We start from the raw sequence: 21,184 nt of genomic DNA on the forward strand, positions 1-21,184 counted from the left end.
GAGACCTTGATTAGCTACTGGGAACCGCTTAGAAAGAACAAGGGGATATTTTGGATGAGCCTCAGTCTACCCAAGATGCATGAATGACACTGTCCTTAAGCTCAGCAGACAGGGGTCCTGAGCAATGTTGCTCAGGCTCCCATGCCCCATTCTCACATCATTCATTCATTGATTCATTCAATAATTATTTCAACGAGCAGTTACTATACACCAGTCTTTTAGATGCTAGGGCTATATTAGTTAAAAAGAGAGAGCCTTCCTTCCAGTAGTATTGGAGATAAGGGGAAACACACCAAACATACACCATTATTTAACTACAAATTGTGATAAGCGCCTTGAAGAAGAAAAGCAAGGGTCTATGATTGCACATTATAGGAAGGGTGACCTTGTCTTCCCTGAAAATGAGATTCCTTAGGCCTGAGATTTTTAAATGGAGTTCCATGGAACTCTAGGGATATATGGAAACTATTTCTAGAGTTATCTGAGCCTCTAAGTTAATTTCAATTAAGTGTGTGTGTGTGTGTGTGTGTGTGTGTGTGTGTGTGTGTGTGTATAAATTATATTTTTAAAACAGTACCAAAGGAGCATATGGCTATACTCAAATGTGCTATATGCCACCCTGGAAATTGCTAGCTCATTCAGGTATTAACAAGTTGCTGTTTTTTTCTCCCTGCGGATCTTGGAATAAAGTTTTCCAGTCCTTTCTGTGCAGTCATTGGAGCTTATTGCAAATGTGTCACTAATAAAGAAGGATGCAACCCAACATTTGTTTTATTTTTTAAAATTCAGGTGTGGGGAAAACGGACTGGGTTTACTAAAGCTTATTTTTATGACTTATAATTTTCCTTTTATTGTGCAGCTAAAACAAAATATGGAAACGTATTGAACGCTGAGGCTAATGTCAAACTTCAAGTGTCATCCATAGCCCCTGGGGTCAAATTATGTTAGCCATAGAAGCAGCTTCATCGTTTTTTAGGAAGTCTTTTTATAGCAACTAAATGTTGCATATTTTAATTATTGATATTCTGGGTCGGATTTCAATGATAGAAAAACAAGTTTGAAAACGCCAGCTTCGGTTCACAGGTGTTGGGGCCATGAGCTGACCTCTACATTGCTACCTCCCCAGCCCCATCTCAGGCCTCATTCTCCTCCTCCTCCCGTGGCCCCTCATTCCCTCATGTCACCTGCCAGTGGCCTGGAAATTCCTGATGGACAGGCTGGGGGACGACACAGCCTAAGCCGAACTGGAAATGAGGCAGGTCCCCAAACCAGGCAGCCGTACCCTCTAAGCCTTGAGCCCACCAGGAGCTAGGGCCTGTTTTCAGGACCCTGGACAGCAAACAAGGCTCCCTCTGTCCCAACAGTCAAGGTTGCATACTCACCCTTCTTGGTGGCCTCAAAGCTGTCATGAAAGTGAATCCTCTGGATGTCATAGGTCAAGGTTGTGTTGGGCAGCAGAGTCCTGTTCCTGTTGATGATATTGGCAGAAAATCGAAAGGCATGCTCCTCAGCATTCATGACCTGGGCGTTGGGGCCGTCCGCATACTCAAAGATTCCTCCTGCAAGAGATGGGTAAAATCGTGTGTGCTGGGGAAGGGGAGGCATGCTAACAAAGACGCTTGGCTCAGAAGGTTTTGTGGACAAGATTTCCCCCATCCCCCAAAAATGTTCAATACTACCCTAGATAATTCCATGCATGGAAATTGTGCTAGAGCGTAAGAAATACAAAGATCCTCCTAGTTCATTTCACTTAGCCAGAAACAGAGACTGACACCACAGACTGATAAACAGAACCAAATAAAAATGACCAATTTATTAATATTGCTATGAAAATTCTCAATAGAGTGCTGGCAAGTAGAATCTATTAGAATATTACAAGGATAACATACCATGACCAGGTATAGTTATGTTCAATATAAAGAAAGGGAGGTTCAACATAAATCTATGAATATCATTCCATTACATCAATAGTTCAAAGGAAAAAAATAACACATGATCAACTCACAACACGTAGAGAGTCATCTGATAAAATCCAATATCCACTGCTGTTAAGAATGCTTAATAAACTAGCACCAGAAAAGTTACTGCCTTGAAGCATCTTTAGCTCAAATCTGCCTTCAATATCACACTGATGGTGAACACTAGAGACATTTTCATTAAAGAGATAAAGGAGGGGTAAAGATTCACACCACATCATTAACCAACAAAATAAGAAAGAAAAAGAATTTAGAGACACACCTCTTGGAAAGAAAAGAAAAAATTCTTGCAAATGATAGAAATGCTTTCCTGCAAACTCTTAATCCCCAAGCACAAAAACAAGTTAAGAAGTAGCAGGAGGGTCAAGTTAAATGACCAGTGAGCACAGATTAATCATTTCTTTATATCAGCACCAACCAGTAAGAAAATTTGATGGCAAAAGATCTCCTTTCTAAGATCAACAAAAATATTACATAACGAATAAGAAAAAAAATAAGTGTGCAATTTCAGCATTAAAAATGACAAAAAGACTACAAGGGAGAGATGTAACAGCAGACTTCAATGAAGAGACATGGCATGTTCCACGACAGGCTCAAGAATAGAGGTGTCGGTTTATTTCAAATTAATTTTTCAGTGTAATGCAATTCCAATCAGAATCACAGAAGGGTTCTTCTTTTACTGGACAAGACGACTCTAAAATGCACCAGGAAGACGAACCAGGAGATAGCAGCCTAAAGCGATAACAGGTGATCTGGACTGCCGGATTTCAAACATATCATAAAAGCCAAAATAATTAAAAACATGTCCTAATGGCATATGAAATTACAGACAGATCAATGGGAGGAGATAAAAAGCCCCCAGAAAGAGATTCAAGTAGAGATAAGTATTTAAGACATAACAAAGGTGGCTGTTTCCAATCAGTAGGTAAAATATAAATTATTCATTGATTGTGCTGAGACAATTATTCAATTATTTGGGAGAAATTTAAGTTAGATCCCAATCTTAAGCCATATATCAAAATAAGTTCCAAATGGATGAAAGATTAAACAGCAAGAAAGTAAGAGAAAGAAGGAGGAAAGAAAGCAGTATAAAAGAACCAAAAAAGAAGATGTAGGTGAATATTATACGATATTGTACGTGAATATTATACGATATTTGAAGTGGAAGCAGCCTTTCCAGAAACCATAGGAGAGATGCTGATAACGCCACAGAAATAATATACATCAAGTAATAATATATCAAAACTACCATGAACAAAATTAAATGGCGAACATCAAACTTGGAAAAATATTTGTAATGTATTTCGCAGTATAAAAGTTGATATTCTTATTTTATAAAAATAAACACTTAAAAGTCAACAGAAAGACAAATACTCATAGAAAAAATGTGCAAAGGGCAAGCATAGGCATTTTGCTAAAGAAAAAAATAATACAAAGGAGCTATTAACATATGAAGAAATGTATGTCCCCCTTAAAAATAAAAAAAACTCCATTTCGGGGCGCCTGGGTGGCAGAGCGGTTGAGCGTCTGCCTTCGGCTCAGGGCGTGATCCCGGCGTTATGGGATCGAGCCCCACGTCGGGCTCCTCCGCTGGGAGCCTGCTTCTTCCTCTCCCACTCCCTGCTTGTGTTCCCTCTCTCGCTGGCTGTCTCTATCTCTGTCTTATAAATAAATAAAAAATCTTTAAAAAAAAAAAAACAACTCCATTTCAACCAACAGTGAGATACCACGTCTTTCCTGTCCCACTGGAAAGCATAAAATAACTTATAACACCCAGCTTTGCTGAGGGCCTTTGGAAGCAGACACTTGCTTGACTGTTGGTGGAAGTGCAACTGGTATACCTCGCCTTCCTGGTGACCATCAGAAAATACCAAAAGCCTTAAAAATGCTTAGGTCTTTGACTCAATACTTCTCCTTGACTCCATACTTCAGTTTCTAGGCATTGACTCTGACAGCAATGGTGGACACACCGATCACGCATGGGGAGGAGGATCTAGGGCTGTCCAATACTAGAGAAAGTCAATAAACTGTAGTAAGCTATATATTTCCATGTACTAGCAAAAATTTAAGGATTTGGGAAATACCCATGACATATTTTTAAGTGAAAAGCAATGGCGATAAAGTTGCAGATGCGGTGTGATTCCACGTTAGAAGTGGAAGAAGAGAAGGAAGAGAAGGAGGAATCTATACCGTTGGCAGAAAAATAGGAGGCGTTTCAAAACAGCACAAGCGAGCAGTCCTATGGTAGATTTCTTATTCTGCTTTTCGTGCTTTTCTTTATTTTCCAAATGAAGCCCTATGTTTACCGTCCTCAGTGTTTTAAAAAATCAACTTCGTGGAGGTATAATTTACATTGAGAAATTCCACAAAATGCATCTTGTTTTAAGTGTACAGTGATTTTCGGGTAAATTTATGGAATTGTGTGACCATCATCACAATTCTGAACATTCCCATTGCCCCAGGGAGATCCCTTGAGCCCGTTTACAGTCAATCACTGTTTTCAGCCCCAGCCCCAGGCAACCAGTAATTTACTTTGTGTCTCTAGAGATTCCTCTTTTCTGGACATTTCATATAAATGGAATCATGCAGTAAGTGGTCTTCTGCATTTGGCTCCCTTCATTTAGCATATTTTTGAGCCTTACCTACCTTACGCACCTATCACTGCTTCATTCCTTTTTACTGTTAAATAATAGTACTTTCTACGGATGTACCGCATTTTATTTACCCGTTCACTGCCAAGTTAATGGGTATTAGGGTTGTTTCCACCATTTTGGAAAAAAAAATTTTTTTTAAGTATTTTAAAAAGTGAACAAATCCGTCTGCCCCCCCACCCCAGTTCTCCAGCAAGCTTACAATCTGTGACACGTAGTGTGACATGTCACACATGTGAGTCTGCACAGGGGTGCCTAAGCTTGCTGGACACATGCATAAAACAAGATGAGAAAAGTGCATCCCAAAATGTCAAGAGGGCTTCTCTCTGAGCAGCAGGATTATGGGTGACTCTAATTTCCTTCTTTGTGTTTTTCTGTATTTTCCAAAAGTTCTGCAGTGAACATGTGTTATATTTCTAATCAGAAAAGCCATCATGTGATGGTGTGTATGTGTTTAAAGGAAAATAAACGATCAAAATACCATATGATCCAGTAAGTCTAGGGGTTTTAATTTAATGCTGGGGCTTTAGCATTTCTAAGGATATGAATTTAGAATAAGTTAGAGATACATAAACACATTTAGTGGAAGGATATTCTTGACATAATATTGAAAAAATAGAAACAACTTAATGTCCCAAAGTAGGAGATTATTCGATATATTAAAAGCCACCCATATGGCAGAACAACTTGCAGGCATGAAGAGTCAGGGTACAGGATGGCATGACATGGTATCTGGGCTTTGCTGCAAAATCACGGGGGAGGGGTGGGTGTGAGGGGGTATGGGTAGGGCAAGAAAGGTCATGGGTTCCTGGTCGCTGGGGCCAGGTGGTAGGGACACAGGGCTCCATTACACCATTCTCCCTAAGTGGATATAGCAGACATGCTCCATAATAAAATATTCTTTAAAATCATTGTATAAATAAGACAAAATGAACAAATCATGGGAGTGCAATCAGAAAAGAGATGCAATATTATTTGTAGCCGCTTATTACTGTTTTCTTAACAAGTCAAGAGAATCAGATGGAAACCTAGTAGAAGCCAGACAGCTCATTGAGAAGCCAGCCCACAAACACAGAAACACGTACAGCCTTCCTATACATCAGCAGTAAACAGGGAGGAATTATAAGGAAAAAGAGAGACCCTATTCACATAGGCAACAACGAAAAAATACAATACTTTACAATAAATGTGGAATTCTTATACCAAGGAAACTACAAAACTTTACTGGAGGACATAAAAGAAGGCTTGAGGAAATGGAGAGACATAACTTTCTCCTGGAAGAGAAGGCTCAATATTGTAAAGATGTCAGTTCTCCTCAAATTAATTTATAAATTTAATGCAATTCCAATTAAAATCAAAAAGGACATACCAGAAGGGCATACACCAAAACGTTAACAGAGGTTCTTTCTAGAAAGTAAAAAGATAATGGATTGCTTTGCTTAGTGCTTTTTTCCCCAAGTCCTCTGCCCTGAGCGAGAGCTTTGGTAATAAGGAAAAAAGCTTTAAAAAATGCTCTTAAGGAATACTTAATGATATAGAAAATGCTCGTTCTCCACCCCACCAAAGCAACAAAATTATATTTCAGTTTGAAATTTATTCATCATACTAAAAGCACATTATCTATATATATAGAAAAAAGACTGGAAAGATTTGTACCAACATTTGACCAATGAGTATCTCTGGATAGAGGGGTTTATGGATACTTTCAGCTTGCTCTTCGTATTTTCTTGATTTTTCCAAGTTATTGACAATAAAGACTCATTCTTTTAATTGTTTTAAAATGTAAAAATTAAAAAACATTATCCAAGGGAGCTTAGGAAGCAATCCGGTCATTACAGATCCCCATCCCAAATGAAGGTCTAAGGTGAGGGGGACAAGGAGCCGCCTCCTAGGGCTTCACTCCTTCCTGGCCTCTCACATCTTGGCAGGTGGGGTGGAAAGGAGAGGGGCTGCTAGCGCACGAGGGTGGTGACCCATCTCAGGCACTGAAATCCCAGCCCAGGGGATATGCCATTCAGTTCCATGAACACCTACCGATCTCTGCCACATGCCAACCTGCCCCAGCGTCTTAAAGCATCAAGAGAAGTTAGCACCAGGCTCCTGCCCTCCAGGAACGCTCGGGCAACAATAAGCAGACAATAACCAGCCAATGTGCTGGGCTCAGCTGTTGGACGCAGAAGCGGAAAGGTTCCCAACTCAGACTCTGGTGGTTAAGCCTCAGTCCGAACCCTAGCTCTTTCCACTGGGGGAATTTACTCAATCTCTCTGAGACTCAGTTTCTCCATCTGCAAAATGGGGTACATACTTCCAAGGGTTGACCATTGCGAGGAAGAAAGAAAACAGTGTAACGAAATGCATGTCACGTGGTGAGAGCTTAATTCATGGCAATTCTTAAAAGAATGCCATTTAGAAGGCCAAAATGAATTTTAAACTTCTATGTTCTAGGGCAGGAGTCAACAAACTTTTTCTGTAAAGGATCAGATAGTAAGTATTTTTGGCTTTGTGGGCCAGATGGGTTTACTCAACTCTTTCATTGTAACATGAAAGCGATAGACAATAGGTATGCAAACAAGTACGGCTGCGTTTCAATAAAACTTTACTTACAAAAACAGGGGGCTGGCTGGATTGGGCCAGTGGGCTATAGTTCATCCCCTCTTCTAGGGGAAGGGCAGCCTTTATCTTAAAGGGAAAAGTCCCGTAGGGCCTGGATGGAGAAGATAAGACTATGGTAGTACTAACCTGTTGTGCAAAGGATACGAAGATGAGCTGTTGAGTTTTGAATGGAGAGGATGGGAGAGGGGCCTAAGAGGAAGACCATAACTAGGCTGTGGACCCAAAAAGGGAGAAAGGAGGAGACTACGACTCATGGCCAAATGTGGATGAGGCCGGTACGAAATCTTCCATGGCAGGAAGGGATCGGGTTAGCACAGTGGTGCCGGGTGCTTACTTTCCAGTGAGCCTGCACTGTGCTCTCACCTCCCTTCCTTACGGGAGAACTGACGCTGAGTAAAGTTGGCCACAGAAAATGGACACCAGCTTGTGCTCTTTGGGGAAAGTGAAGGTAGGCGGGCAGTGCCCAGCACAGGGGGAACTGGGGCGGAAAGAAGACAAGAGGTGCAGGAGGTGGGGTGAGAGAGAAGATGGAATAAGCAGAGATTCAGAGAAACTAGAAACCCAGGAACATTCTCAGAGACACTGCTGGGAAGAGGCTGCCCCTCCCCCCTCCCAAACCCAGGGCAAGGATGGGCATCCTTCTACTTGAACATGTCAAGGGCCAGGTGACCCCAAACGTTTGACTGTCTTGGGATACCCCAACAACAAATATTTGGGTACAGCACAGAGGTTCAAAGAGTGGGTTCTGGATGCAGCAGAACTGGGGTTGAATCTTCCATACATAGGCTGCCCTTTTCTCTAGAGAACTGTTCTTATTTGAAGGGAGCCACCTTGCCCAGAAGGTTACCCCACTCATCTCTACCCTGGGGGCAGTCTGCAGCCACTGATGACTCATGCACGCTGAGGCTCAAAAGGGTGGTCCCCTGGCCTCAGGGTGGGGGTAACTCTTTGGTGCGTGCATGCTCCAGAGCCCCCACTAGCACCTCCACACTGCATCAGGCAAAAGCCAGATCTTACCCAAGGTGGCATTTTTGCCTACCCTGTCCCCATCTCTACCCGGCTTTGTTTATTCCCTGACAGGGATTTCCTAAAGAACTCCCTTACCCTCTATCAACCTCATGCATCTCAATCCCTGCCTCAGGCTCTGCATCTGGGAGACCTGACCTAAGGTGGGGGTGGCATTACTCCAGGGGAAGTATCGATCATACTCTACATTTTCATGCTTTTGAAGGAAGGAACAGGGGTCACTGAACCTCATCAATTGATAAACTGTCAAGGATTCTTCTACCTTCTCCCTACTGGGTCCTCTTGACCACTTTCCCTTTAGTGCTGGAGGCCTGTACAGATCAAGGATCTTTGGAAGCTCAGGGTCTGATGGGCTAGGGTTCTGATTCATGGAAGAGAGGCTGCTTTGGGTCTTGGCTTCTGGAGGGAGCACCCCGCCCCACTTAGAGGCAGTTCCCCCACTCAATTGGCTCCTCTCCGTTTTCTCCCTTCCCATACATGCCTCACGATCGTTATTTAAAGAGGCTAATAAGTAGGTTGGTTGATTAATGCATAATCTTAATCATGATTGCATAGTGTAATTGGCATTAATTTGAAGAGCCAGTTCATTATGAAAATAATTGTCACTGCTTTCTGCTTTAATAAAATGGAGCAGAGACACCAGGGCCGTGGAGGAACTGGGGTGGGGTGTGTGTGAGAGAGAGAGAGAGAGAAGGAGAGAGACAGTTAGGTCCCAGAAGATGTAAGCAGGGGTGGAGCACAGCTGGAACTGGAACATTTTCTTTAAACAAAATCTTGAGTGGAAACCCCCTGGGTAAAAATAATAATAATAATAATAATAATAATAATAATAATAACTGATGTGTCAGGGATGATGCTGAGTGCTTTCCACACTCTTCATCGAATACTCAAAGAATCTCTACAACCGCATTAGATAGTATTATTGTCCCATTTCACATAAGGGAAAACTGAGGCCCAGGGAGTTCCTGGATGCCATTGTAACTACTATGTAGTAGGTTCCCTTCTTCAACCAGAGCCAGCTTGTTAGAACCGACTGTGAAATTTTCAGGAATTTTCAAAGTGAGCTGGCCCCTTGAAATCAGCCACGGTGAGAGTATTTACACCACGGAAATAAGCAGACGCTACAAATTCGGGCTTTCTTCCTGGAAAGTGTGTTTACTAGCACACCACTGCCCAAGCCTATTTCCACCACCTGGGCACTTAAAGACTTGATACCACGGTTCTGTGAAGGCTCGGGTAGCCCCCAGGGCCCCACCAAGCACGGAGCAAAAAACACTAGCTCCAACCTCCCCTGATCTATAGAGTGAAACTGAGGGCCAGGGGTCGGGAAGGAGGGATTGAATCAGCTGTACCAACCAGAACCAACCTCCTTCTTGCTCCCTCTACAATGCTGTGCTATTGTATGTTTTGAGAAACATTCTGAACACCCTAAGCAAAAATGCCCATTTTTTTTTTCAAGTGAGTTCCACGCCCCGTGTGGAGCCCAACACGGGGCCCAAACTCACAACCCTGAGATCGAGACCTGAGCTGGGATTGACTGAGTCACCCAGGCGCCCCCTAAATGCCCATATTTGAAAAATTGCTTTTTCTATCTCTGGAAATGTGCCCAAGTGGTGGAATTTCCCTGCCTCTGAGATGAGCCTGCTATGGCAGTGTGTGTCACACTGAATCGTGACCTCAAAAAGCAGGAGGAAGTACTGTCACGGCTTCCCTGCCGGGCCTCATCCCTACAACATTAAGGGTAAGGACTCTGGCGGCACCTCCACCCCCAACACATATTCCCTCTGGTCAGGTGGCCCTAGAGAGACCCAGAGGCAAAGGTCTTAGGGCAGATGACAGTAGAAGGCTGAGTCCCTTTGCTGAAGGCCACGACCTCATGACTGGCTAGGGCTGCTCTCTAGCCTTTGCAGACTTCCCTTTTCCTTGAAAAACTTTGTGCTCCTGAATTTGGCCCTGGCATAAGCAGCGTAGCCCTGAGCGCAGCGAGCCCGGAGAGACACGGTGGGGCCTGCGCTTGCCTCCCTGCTCTGTCTTGCAGCGGAGTCCCAGGAGACGCCCATGTTCCCAACACCAGGCCCAGGCACTGTCTGTCCTCCGGGGCTTGAGTCTGCTCTTTCTTTTCTGGTCTGCTTTGTTCTTTTTCTGAAGTTTCCAAGGTGTCGTGGAGATTAATTGAGACGCTGATCAGCGAGATTGTTGCTAACAGCCTCTTCCCGGGGCCCGCCTCCCTGTCTGTTCTGATCAGTTTCTCTCTTCTCCCTGCCAGGGCCCCTGCAGCTCTGTGCAGCCTGTGGTTTGGAAGAACCAGGCTCTGCTCTCTACTGTACCTCAGCCAGCCCTTGGGGGACCTGACGGTGCCTCTGAACTTGCTTTTGGGCCTCTGTATGCAGGAGGAGGAGTCGGGGGACAAGTTGGCTGGCTTTCCCCGGTGGGCATAACATGTGGTTTGTAGAAAGTAAGCTGTGCTTTGCAGAAAAGGCCCAAGGATGGGCTTTCTGAGATTGGGGGCAAGGTGGGGGGGGCAAGGGGTAGGTGTGTCTCCCCTCATGTTCATTCGTTCGTTCATTCATTCATTCCTTCATTCCATTCCCCAAGCAGTTTGTTGGCTACAACTGGGAACATGGCTCTGTGCTGGTCACTGTGTGAGTCAGCCAGCGCCTGGGCATCCTCCCAGCCCTTCGGGAGCTCACAGCTTGGAAAAGGAGACGAGAGGAGGGGCGCAAATAAAAACGCTACATGGCTAAAAATTCTCCATGTGAGAAGAACGGTCAGAAAGCTGGTGAGACTCAGAAGAGTGCCACGGAGCTAGCGGCGAGTGGGGAGACTGGCCCTGGACGGGCATCCTGGGCAGAAGACGTGTGGTTTTGTGCTCGGCAGGACTGGAGGGTGGGGGAGTGGGATCCAGGCAGGAGGGGAGGACCGGTCGGTGAGGAGGGGCGAAGGGATGTGGGGTCTGGGACAGGGTCTGGATGAGGACAGAAGTATCGTCAGGTGTGGGTGCTGCAGCCAGATGGCTGGTTTCAGGGGACCCCACCGCTTCCCAGCTGTGTGACCTTGGGCAGGTCCCCTCCCTCCTCTGTGTCTCCATTTCATCTTCTGAAAACGGATATTAACAGCACTTACAACACAGAGCTATTTTGAGGCCTAAATGGCAAAAATCATCTCAGGCCCACCGCAAGCCCATGAGAGGGGTAAGAAGTCACTATGCGAGGTGCCAAGGAAGCCGGGGCGCACGTCCTGTAGCCGGGGCATCCAGAGAAGCAGCAGCACCGTGGGGTCCCAGGGGAGGGGCTCCTGATTGAGTTCCGGGGCCTGGTGGAGTTGTTTTAATTGATCTGGTGATATGTGGAGCTTTGTCTGTACAACTCAGGGACGTGCAAGTCAAATATTGCAGAATCGACCGTGTCGGGAGGATGGCTGGAGGCTCCGCCGCTGCCCAGAGACCCTGATGACCGATGGGCTGTCATCAGGCTGAGGAGCAGGAGTTAGGGCTGTGGGGACTGGGCTGGGAAGGGGGCTGCCGCGGAGGGGCGCAGCCAGCAGCGAGTGCCCTTGCCGGAGGGGCCGAAGGAATGAAGATCTAGAATCCTTGAGACACCAGCCGGGCCGGCCCACCTCCTGGAGGGGCAGAGCCGTGACGCAGCCCACCGTCATGCACACAGGCCCAGAGCAGAAGGACCAGCCCCAAGCTGGCCTCCGAGACCCTTCTGGGTCCAGCCCGACCTCCCCCAGCCTCGGCTCCTCTACACAGCACGTCCTCCACCCACATGGCAGTGCTCGCCGGCCCATCCGCGCCGGTCCCTTCCAGCGTGCTCTTCCTCCGCCTGCATTGCCTTTCCTTCTTCCTCCGTTCCGTCCCTCCCAACCTGGCTCCCACGCTTCTCCTCTCAGCCTGTGTCGCAGACACTGTCCTTATGCCCTAGTCCCCCTCCCCAGGGGCCTCCCATAGACACATCCTCCGAAAGGCCTGGGCATTCTGTGTCTAGAACATTCTCTGGCAATGGTGCAGGCATGGCCAGCACAGGCCACAAGAGCCAGGGAGTTAGGAACTCTGCAGAACCTCTGCCCAGGAGGCAGGGAGTAGTGGGTGAACTCGTTTCCTTGCCCCTTGGAAGCACGATTCTGAGGTACCATCTACAGTTTCTCAAAGGGCCCCAGTGGGGCTGAGCCCCCGGTATCCGCAGTGTAGCCCACCAGCAGACACACGTTCACTGCCTTTCCTCCCTCCCCCCCTTGCTTCCCTGTCCAGCGCCACCTGCTTGGAATCACCCACAGACCCAGAACCCTTGTCGGGTCTGCTTTGGGGTCCCCACTAAGGCATCCTCCCTGAGCTCTGAATTCACACTCCATAGATTTACACGTGTTATGATGCACTGGGTGCCTCCCCTCCCCCATTAGGCCGTGGTCATCTGGAAGGTGGGGACACACCTTAGCCATCCTGGCATCTCTTTCCCTCCCCAGTGCCCAACACACTATGTAGAGAGGATGTCACGACCCATTTGTGAAATAAATGCATTTATCAATGCACACCACACACACAGAGAGCTTGTTCTAATTCCAGTTTAGGATGTTAATATTTCAGTGGCAAAGCAAAAAGCACACAGATATCCTCAAACCACCTGCCAAAAGTTGCTCAGCCAGGAGGACACCGGGTCCCGCAGTTTCCAAGCTGCCCCCACCCCAGCCTGGCAGCCGCTGGCTCTTCCTAGGTGAGGAAGCTTCCGCCGAGGCGTTCTCAGGAAGCACGCTTGTGGCCCCGTGCCCCCTGCCTGGAGGGCGAGGTGCTGCCTTGTGGCTGGCAGAGCGGCTGGGGGCAGGAGAAAGAGGACCAGGCTCCCCGGGTTGGAGGCAGGGCGGGCCAGCCCTAACTGGGGCTCCTCTCCCCACCCCCGTCCCAGCCACCTGCTCCACAGTGGTGTCAGCATGTGAACAACAGCCCTGCCTCCAGTAGCCCCTCAGTGCCAGCCTGCTCACCCGCAGCCCTGCCCTGACAATGCCGGGACGCCCCACTGCAGGCCACACCGGGCGTGAGTGGGCAGAGGTGAGGGACAGGAGGCGCGGAAGCAGCGAAATTAGTGGAGGAGACAGGAACAGCCCGTTCTGCATTATTACTCCCATCCTCATCTGTTTTAAATATCAATTGCTATGCAGGTTAAATACTTATTCAGATGCCTTTTAGCTTAAAAGCAAGCTAATTGATCTCTGGAGATCCCGAATGAACAGTGAAGAAACTGCACTAATTATAGAATCAACTTCCACTTCTCTGTTTTGTTTTGTTTCTTCCCTGACAGCACCGGCGGAGTGACAGGGGCCCGGTGCGGCAAGAGCACATGCTGCTTTCCTTAGCTGCCCCCCCCACACACACACACACACGTGTCCTGGGGCCCCAGACTCTGGGAGGAGCTCTCCCAGGTGGGCCGCCTGGGCACACCTCTCCCAGGGAGGAGCTCGCAAAGGGACGACCTGCAGATGCTGAAAATACCAGTACACTTGGCCATTGGCCCGAATCCACTGAAGTCGTCTGCCCTCAGCCCACCTATCCTACAGCCCCACACCCCCAAAACTCAACCCAAATGCTGCCAAAGCAATTCCAGGTCCACTTCTTGCTCACAGACCCTGACCTCCTCTGCGCTCTTGGCTAGTGTTTCGCGGGCCTCCTGGAAGAAGATTGTACAGCACAGCTTTGCCCTCATGTCCCTCTGGTCCCTCCAATGGCTCCCTGCTCCCTGCTGGTGGGGGGGTGGGGGGCAGGCTACAGCCCAGGGGTCTTGGACCACGGGAGAGCCTGGGCTTCCTTTCACCCTCTCTCTCTCCCCTGCCCAGGTTCTGACGCCAGCTACTGCGAGGCATTGGGCGGAGGACAGGCACTTTGGGCCTGGTTGGAGGGCAGATGGTATCCCCGTTATATCAGTGACATCAGGAAACCGCTGTCGGCGTACAGGGAGGTTAGTCTCCCGTATGTTTGGGAAACTAGAAGTTCAACGAGGTCGAGCCGATTCCTTTTCTGCAGGACTTCTCTGGGCGTTTATTCTGCTCATGTGCAGGGTCAGAGACGGGGGTAGCATAAGCAACATTTCCCAAACTTAAACTTGACAGCCGTGGAAACCTTTTTTGGCACAGCATTTCACTGAAAACACGCTTTGGGAATCACTGCGTTACAGTGCTTTGGGCAAAAGTGGTCTTTTTTCCCCTTCTGAGCTATTTGAGGTCCAGAGCCCAAGCTTTCACATCTGAGCCTGCCCCACATACCTGGTCCCCAGCGGTGAGCCCCACAGACACACAGAAAGAATGAAGAAAGCATGACAAAGTATGACACTGAAGGTGTCCGACCTACCTAACACCAGGGGCCCCGTGTGACAAATTTTGTTTTTTCCTGGATTGATTCTGGGACACTAGTGACTGGTTGTTTTAGCAGAGCTTTGAGATGCGATTACCCTGCCAGGCCCCATCAGCATGTGGCTGTGTGTGAGCGCACCTGGGCAGGTGTGGGCACACATCTCACCTGGGCAGGGACACAGCAGGGAGGGAAGCACAGGGAGCCAATTCATCAGCCCCACGCTTTGTGCCTCTCTCCCCGAGGGGCTGGAATAAGAGATTCTGGCTTAATTATGATCATTAGCAAATGAGGCTGCTTGCATCTTTCACAAGCTCTAGGCTTGTACAAAGAAATCCCAGGCTCGCACAAAGGAATTCCAAGTGACCTTGCTCCCCACCGAGTCTGCTGATAGAGACGTTCAGCTACTCCACCCCTCCTTTCATCCAACACTCGGGGAGACCCTCCCGTGTGTCAGGCACCTGGTATACAGCACCTCAAGGGTAAGGGGGACCTCTACGTTTCCCCAAAGCTCTTAATGCAAGTTGAAATGGTCAGAATTTGTCATCTACCGGGTAGTCTGCCACCACAAGAACATTAGCTCTTCGAGCCTACAGAACTGGTTTCTCACACCCTCTCCAGTACCCACCGCTGGGTAGGCACTCGGTAAATATCAGCTGTAACTGAAAGTGTGCGAAGCATACAAGTCTAAGCAAGCATCACGTGACTGACCAACAAAACCCCAGGGAGGTAACACGTGGACAGAGGCTTTCAACCAGGGCTGCTGCCTGGGGTGGCAGAAGGGGACACCACAAGAAGTCAGAATGTAATTCGGGGCTTTGAAGTGGTAGGAGAGATGGCTTATAGGAGCATCCAGATCAGAAAGCCGAGCACTTCTTTTTTTTCCTTTAAAGACTTTATTTTTATTTAGTCGACAGAGATAGAGACAGCCAGCGAGAGAGGGAACACAAGCAGGGGGAGTGGGAGAGGAAGAAGCAGGCTCACAGTGGAGGAACCTGATGTGGGGCTCAATCCCATAATGCCGGGATCACGCCCTGAGCCGAAGGCAGACGCTTAACCGCTGTGCCACCCAGGCGCCCCAGAAAGCCGAGCACTGCTTGCCCAAAGCCAGAAAGATGCATCAGTCCCTCTGATCACAGCCCCTCAGAAAGCCCCAGGTAGTTTAAAACAGGCAGGACAGCAGGTGCCTTCGAGGACAGAAGCGAAGTTGCAATCTTGAAATCTGCACGGACCGTCAGCAGTGGTGGAGAAAGTGGCTTGAATTTTAACAATAAAGGTTTAAAGACACCATCCACGAAACCCCACACTTTGAACAACTGCAAAGACAGAACTTTCTGCATAACCATCTGGTGTGGATTAGCTGGGGGACCAAAAGCAGTTCAGGAGCTGCGGTAACGGGAGGGAGAATCTCTAAGGGCTGTGGGGCCTGTGTTCTCCGCCTTCTCCACTCATCAGCTCGCTTCATCCTCGCAAAAACCCCAGGATCCTTCTATTATTCTCATTTTGTGTTTTTCAGGGGAGGAAACGGAAGCTCAGAGAAGTCAGCAATTTGTCCAAAATCACGCAGCTTCTGCAGATCCAGAACTTATGCTCTGCTCTGACTAGGGTCAAGAGTGTCAGGTTGCCAATAGCGCACAGGTGATAAAACAGAGCACCTAGCTCAGAGCCGAGCTGGGACTTCCTCCCCAAGCCTCATCTGAGAAAGATTAACACAGCGCCCACAGGGTGCTCAAGTCCGTAGTGTTGCTAGAGGGATGTTTAACTACTGAGGAAATGGTGTGTGCTTCTCAGTCTACACTCTGGGTTCAGTCGTTTCCCACTCATTCTTTCATTGCCTTATAAGGTTATAATTAACAGCAACAACAGCAAACTTCAAGTATTTCCAAGCAGAGGGGTTAGACCACGAGAATAAAACAGTGGACTCTTGTTTGCCAAAAAAAAGATCAAGTAAATACCCCCTTCCAGAGAGGGCCCTGCCTGCCAGGGTGGGCCGTCTGTCGTTCTGACCCAGGGGAGGGGTGTTCCACGCTGATCCCAGACGCGTGTCACATTTGCTAAGAGGCTGGTAGGCTTCAGGCTGTGGGTGAGGAGCAGGCTTCTGTCGGGGTAAAGAGCTCTGTCCTGTGATGTACCTTCAAGCCCTCCACGCTAGCACTAACCCAGCATCGCTGAAATCGAATACACCATTTTCTCCCCACATCTGCTCTTCCCCTGGGCCCTCCCATCTCAGGGAAGGGCATCAGTGTTCTTCAGGGGTCCAGGCTGGAAACCCTGGTGTCTTCATTTCCCACCCTAAGCCCCTTGTCACCCTGTGGCCCCCAAATGACTCTGGGGTTTGTCACTGCTATGTCTGGGGGCCCCTGCCAGCTCACGCCCTGCACCAGGACGCCAGCCTCCTCAGGCCCTCCCTCCCCTCCCCTCCCTCTTCCCAGTCCCCCTTCCTTGCTTCTGCCCTGTGGACCCCAAAGCCCAAACTCAAGGGTGCCAGTGCTCTGCCTCATGCCCTCCGTAGCTTCCACTTGTCCAGAGGCTCAGGGCCTCAGTTTTTGTTCGGATTTTCAAATGTCTTCAGAAGCCTGGCCCCATCTATCTTTGCACCTTATCTCCCACTAAACCTCTCTCTGTAATGGGTGGTTTAGCCCCATCAGACGCTTTCTCAGCCATGCCCCAAGACCTGCCACATCTTTATGCCTTTGCTCATGGCATCATGCCTATTAATGGCGACAAAGTACTCGATTCTTTCTCGTGCACCACGTCCTGGGCCAAAGGCTCTATGAGCATCATCCTGTTTAGTCAACATCCCCAAATATTAGATTCTCACTATGTTACTCAGGAAGAAATGGCAGTCCAGAGGGAGTATGACTTCCCTGCAGTTCACACCTGAAACCCAGGTGTGGCCAGGCAGACCTTCCCCTATACCACACTGACTGGTTTGACCTTTGTCACTGCTTCCATGTTGGTCCCCCGACTGTACTGTAGGGCCTTCAGGGGATGCACTGTCCAGGGCCCAGTGCGGGGCCCAGATACTGAATGGGCAGGAAGAAAGCCCCCATCTTTGGTAGTCACTGTAGACCTGCTACATTGTAAAAGGCCGTCCTAGGCAGTGGGGACACGGTGGTGATCTAAGAAAACAAGCTCCCTGCCTTTCAGGTGCCAACTTTGTCATAGAGCCAGGAAAGGAGTAAACAGGGTGCGTCCAGGGACTCCTGGCTCTCCCAGAAAGGTTCATTGCTAGCTTCTTAGTGCGGAGGGAGCTGAAGAATGGAGAAGTCTACTATCCCCCTGGGTTGCTCACAAAGGGAGAAAGGATCAAATAAATAAATCAATAGGCAGAGGGTGATGACTGCTCTGTTGCGGGAAGTACAGAGTGCATCAGGAATAAAAATGACGGAGCAATCCCAGTAGGTTTCTTAGAGGAGGTGATGTTTACACTGGGCCCTGAAGAGTGAGTAGAAGCAGCTGGACAGGCCAGAGGAACAGCAGGAGCAGAGCGTGAAAGAGCCTGGGGGTCTCAGCAAGCGGGCAGCGGCTGGCGTGGTCCTGCACAGGCCCCCACCTGCCGGGCCATCTCCTCCCTGGCATCTGTTTTTCTCAGCCCCTGCGTCAGAAAGCCCTGCCGCTCCTCTCTCCAGCGCTGCTGGGCTCTGCTCACAGCTGACGCGCCGTGCTGACGCGTCTGCACAGCACCTCCCCGCAGGCGCCGGGCCTGCTAGGGAGCCCAGCCGCGGGGCACTGGAGAGTCTTGTGGGTAGGCACAGCGTGCAGGGCCTCCTGCGTCCTGCCTGCTGCTGGCGAGCATCCTCATCTCCGGGAGGGGAGAAAGGACGGCGCGCCCCCTCTAGCCGGACAGCCAGCTCTACCCTGGCCATCCGCAGGAGCATGCAGGCTGCACTGGATGCTGCTGGGCTCCCCATTCTCAAAGGCAAAGGCCCATGTCCCCACCCCACCCCCCGCATCACCCCACTGCACCCTGCTGAATCCTGCCGCAGGCCTAAAACCACAGCTGAATGGCGCTGGGAGGGAATAAAGGAACTGTTGCACCCTAGCCCCCAAAGCTCGCCTGTGCTGATGTGCTCCCCAGCTCCGGGAGCTTATCTTGCCCTTCCTGGCTCACTTGTCAAAGGCCTCAGTGTCCCTAGAAGGACAAGACCACGGTGGTCCGGAGTCAGATTGTCAGGCGCAGTTCACATCCCAGGCTCAACCACTCACCAGTTCCCCTCCTCTGCTTATCAGTTTTGACATCTGTGAAATGGGAATCTTGCCTCCCAGTGCTACGGGGCAGGTTAGAGGAGATGATGGACATGAAGCCCTTGGCCCCGTGCCTGGCACACAGTGGATGCACCTTGTGGCCTCTGTTCTCTCTCCCTGCTGCCCTCTGCCCAAGCCTTGGAATGAGCCCTGCTCCTAAACTTACAATCCCTGGGCCGGCCACCGTCTGCCCACGCTGGACCCTCAGGAGCTGCCATCTGCTCTGGGGGCAGATTCTGGGCCCCTCAGCACCCTGGGTCTATCCATGTACCACCTACCCCTTCTCCTTATGCCAGGGGGGTCTGGGCCCTTCCATGCATCTGAGGTTACCTGGGGTCAAGTGCCCCCAACTCCAGGCCAGTTCCCTGAGGAGGCCGAGCCCAGGCTGGCCCTCGGAGTCTCTGTGGCCTTCTAAAAGGGAGCCCCAGCTGCCCCAAAGCCATTCCCCACACCCATGCCTGAGTTTTGCTCCAACCAAGGCCCTCATGCTGCTTGCCTGGTAATGGTTGGGGAAGGGAGCTGATGGGCAAAAAAGAGGCTCCATTTCTCTCTGGGACCAATTTGTGAGTTTTCGACAGCAGCTCTCCTTCTCCCCGTTTCTGCCTCATCTCCGCCTGCCTGCTGCCCCCACTCACTCTGGATTCCGAAGGAGACCAGAGAGGTGGGACTCTCCCTCTGCTGGCCAGGCAGTGGAGGGAAGCAAATGCCCATTCTGGGGTCGGGGGGAAGGAGCAGCCTCCAGGGCACCGGGAGGCTAGAGAGAGGCTGAGTCCCGGAGGCGGACGCTGGATGCAAAACCACCCCCTCTGGCACCCTCTGCTCTTGAAAAGAGGCCTTGAAGTCTTGCCCTTAGGAGCTCAGCCGGGAGGCAGCAGGAGTTGGGTCAGAGCTCCGCCCCTGCCAGCTGGTAACAGGATGGCGAAGCTGTCAGTCAAACCCAGCGGCTCCGCCACCTACAGGCTGCCAGACCGCAGGCAAGCTTGCGGAGCTCTGAGCGTCTCCAAGTCCTTCCTACAGATTCCGAGGGGGATCTTGCTAGTGCCTAAGCATAGTCAAATATTCTTTATTATGGGGATCGTCTGTGACCTTGTAACATTGCTTAACCTCTCCGAATGCCAGCTCGATTCCCAGGGTCTGTGAGGTTGGAGCCAGTGGCTGCTGGTCTCCCCTCCGCAGAGAAGCCGGAGAACCCCGGATAAACAGCGGCGGGTGTTGATTTTATTACCGTATTTCATTGATTCCCACTCACATTTTTCGCCACATTTTAACATCCATGAAATGGCGGTGGGTTTGCCATAGATGATAAGAAAGCACTATGTCATAGTTGAATTGGCGTTTTTCTCTTTCTTAGGGAAGTACATAAAATTATGCATCTTACAGTCAGTGGTGTTTCAGAATTGATGAAATCAAAGCCAACGGACACCAGAAGGAAGTTCTGAGGACCTGGCTCTGCTGCTCCTGAGGCTATCCCACCTGCTCTGGCCCCTCCAAGCCCCCAGGGACAAATCTCTCTGGTCGCCTGGGACCACTGTCCCCCCAACCCACCACCCCTCTTTCACTTCTCCCTGACTTCTACCGGCTCTTTCCTCTTGGAGTGAGGTCAGTGTCCTTCTAGAGCCCGTAGATAGAGAGAAACGTGCTTTGCTCCTCTGCTGCTCAGAAGGCCCTGAAGAGGGTGAGGCCTGTGTTCACGGCACCAGGCTGAGGGCGAGAGTGGGATGGTCAGGCAGTGGGTACGCACTGGGACCCCACCAGCCGGGAGCACGGTGGCTCTGCCACCCTCGGCATCCCCATGACTGCAGGAAGACAGGACACAGACCTGAGCTGGCTGAGTGTCCATCCCAGAGGAGCGGGTTCAGAAGTGGGACAGTGCACCCGGAGCGCTAGCTGCTTCACGGTTTCTGAGGAAGGAGGAAAAAGCAGAGAACCCAGGAGAGCCATGATTTCAGGTGTCCTACGGCTGGCACCCCCTGACCTCCTCAGCCAAGCAGCATCCCCAAGCCTCTAAGGTTGTGCTGCTGCCTCAATTGCTCCAACCCCCTCCTTGAACTTCCCAAGACCCAGCACCTCGGTGCTTAACATCGGGCCCCACCGGGGGGGCTTTGACTGGCTGCTGCTCCTCCCGTCCCAGCCTGGAGGGTACTTGTTCTGAATTTCACCCTGGACTCTCCCAAGGTAATTCAGACTTTCAGCCTCCTTGGGATTGGTCCTGATGATTACTTAGCCTCAAAGGAGGAAAGCTTCTTATAGGGAGCACCCGCTTGAGGCCTGGCCCTGTGCCTGACCTTCACACAGACTTCCCCACTGCCTCCTTCCCACAGACCCAAGAGGGGGAC

The 21,184-nt window shown here is 49.7% G+C and overlaps 1 protein-coding gene across 1 annotated transcript in view; it reads right to left on the reverse strand.

Annotated features, from left to right (window-relative positions):
- The window catches only part of GRIK3 (glutamate ionotropic receptor kainate type subunit 3), a 217,464-nt gene that overhangs the window by 87,801 nt on the left and 108,479 nt on the right, over window positions 1–21,184 (reverse strand). Inside the window, exon 2 of the mRNA XM_034649429.1 lies at window positions 1,383–1,559. Coding sequence (XP_034505320.1) covers window positions 1,383–1,559 — 177 coding nt within the window. The remainder of the gene's footprint in view (window positions 1–1,382; window positions 1,560–21,184) is intronic.

This window comes from Ailuropoda melanoleuca, chromosome 2, assembly GCF_002007445.2.
Source record: "Ailuropoda melanoleuca isolate Jingjing chromosome 2, ASM200744v2, whole genome shotgun sequence".
NCBI classification, from domain to species: Eukaryota; Metazoa; Chordata; class Mammalia; order Carnivora; family Ursidae; genus Ailuropoda; species Ailuropoda melanoleuca.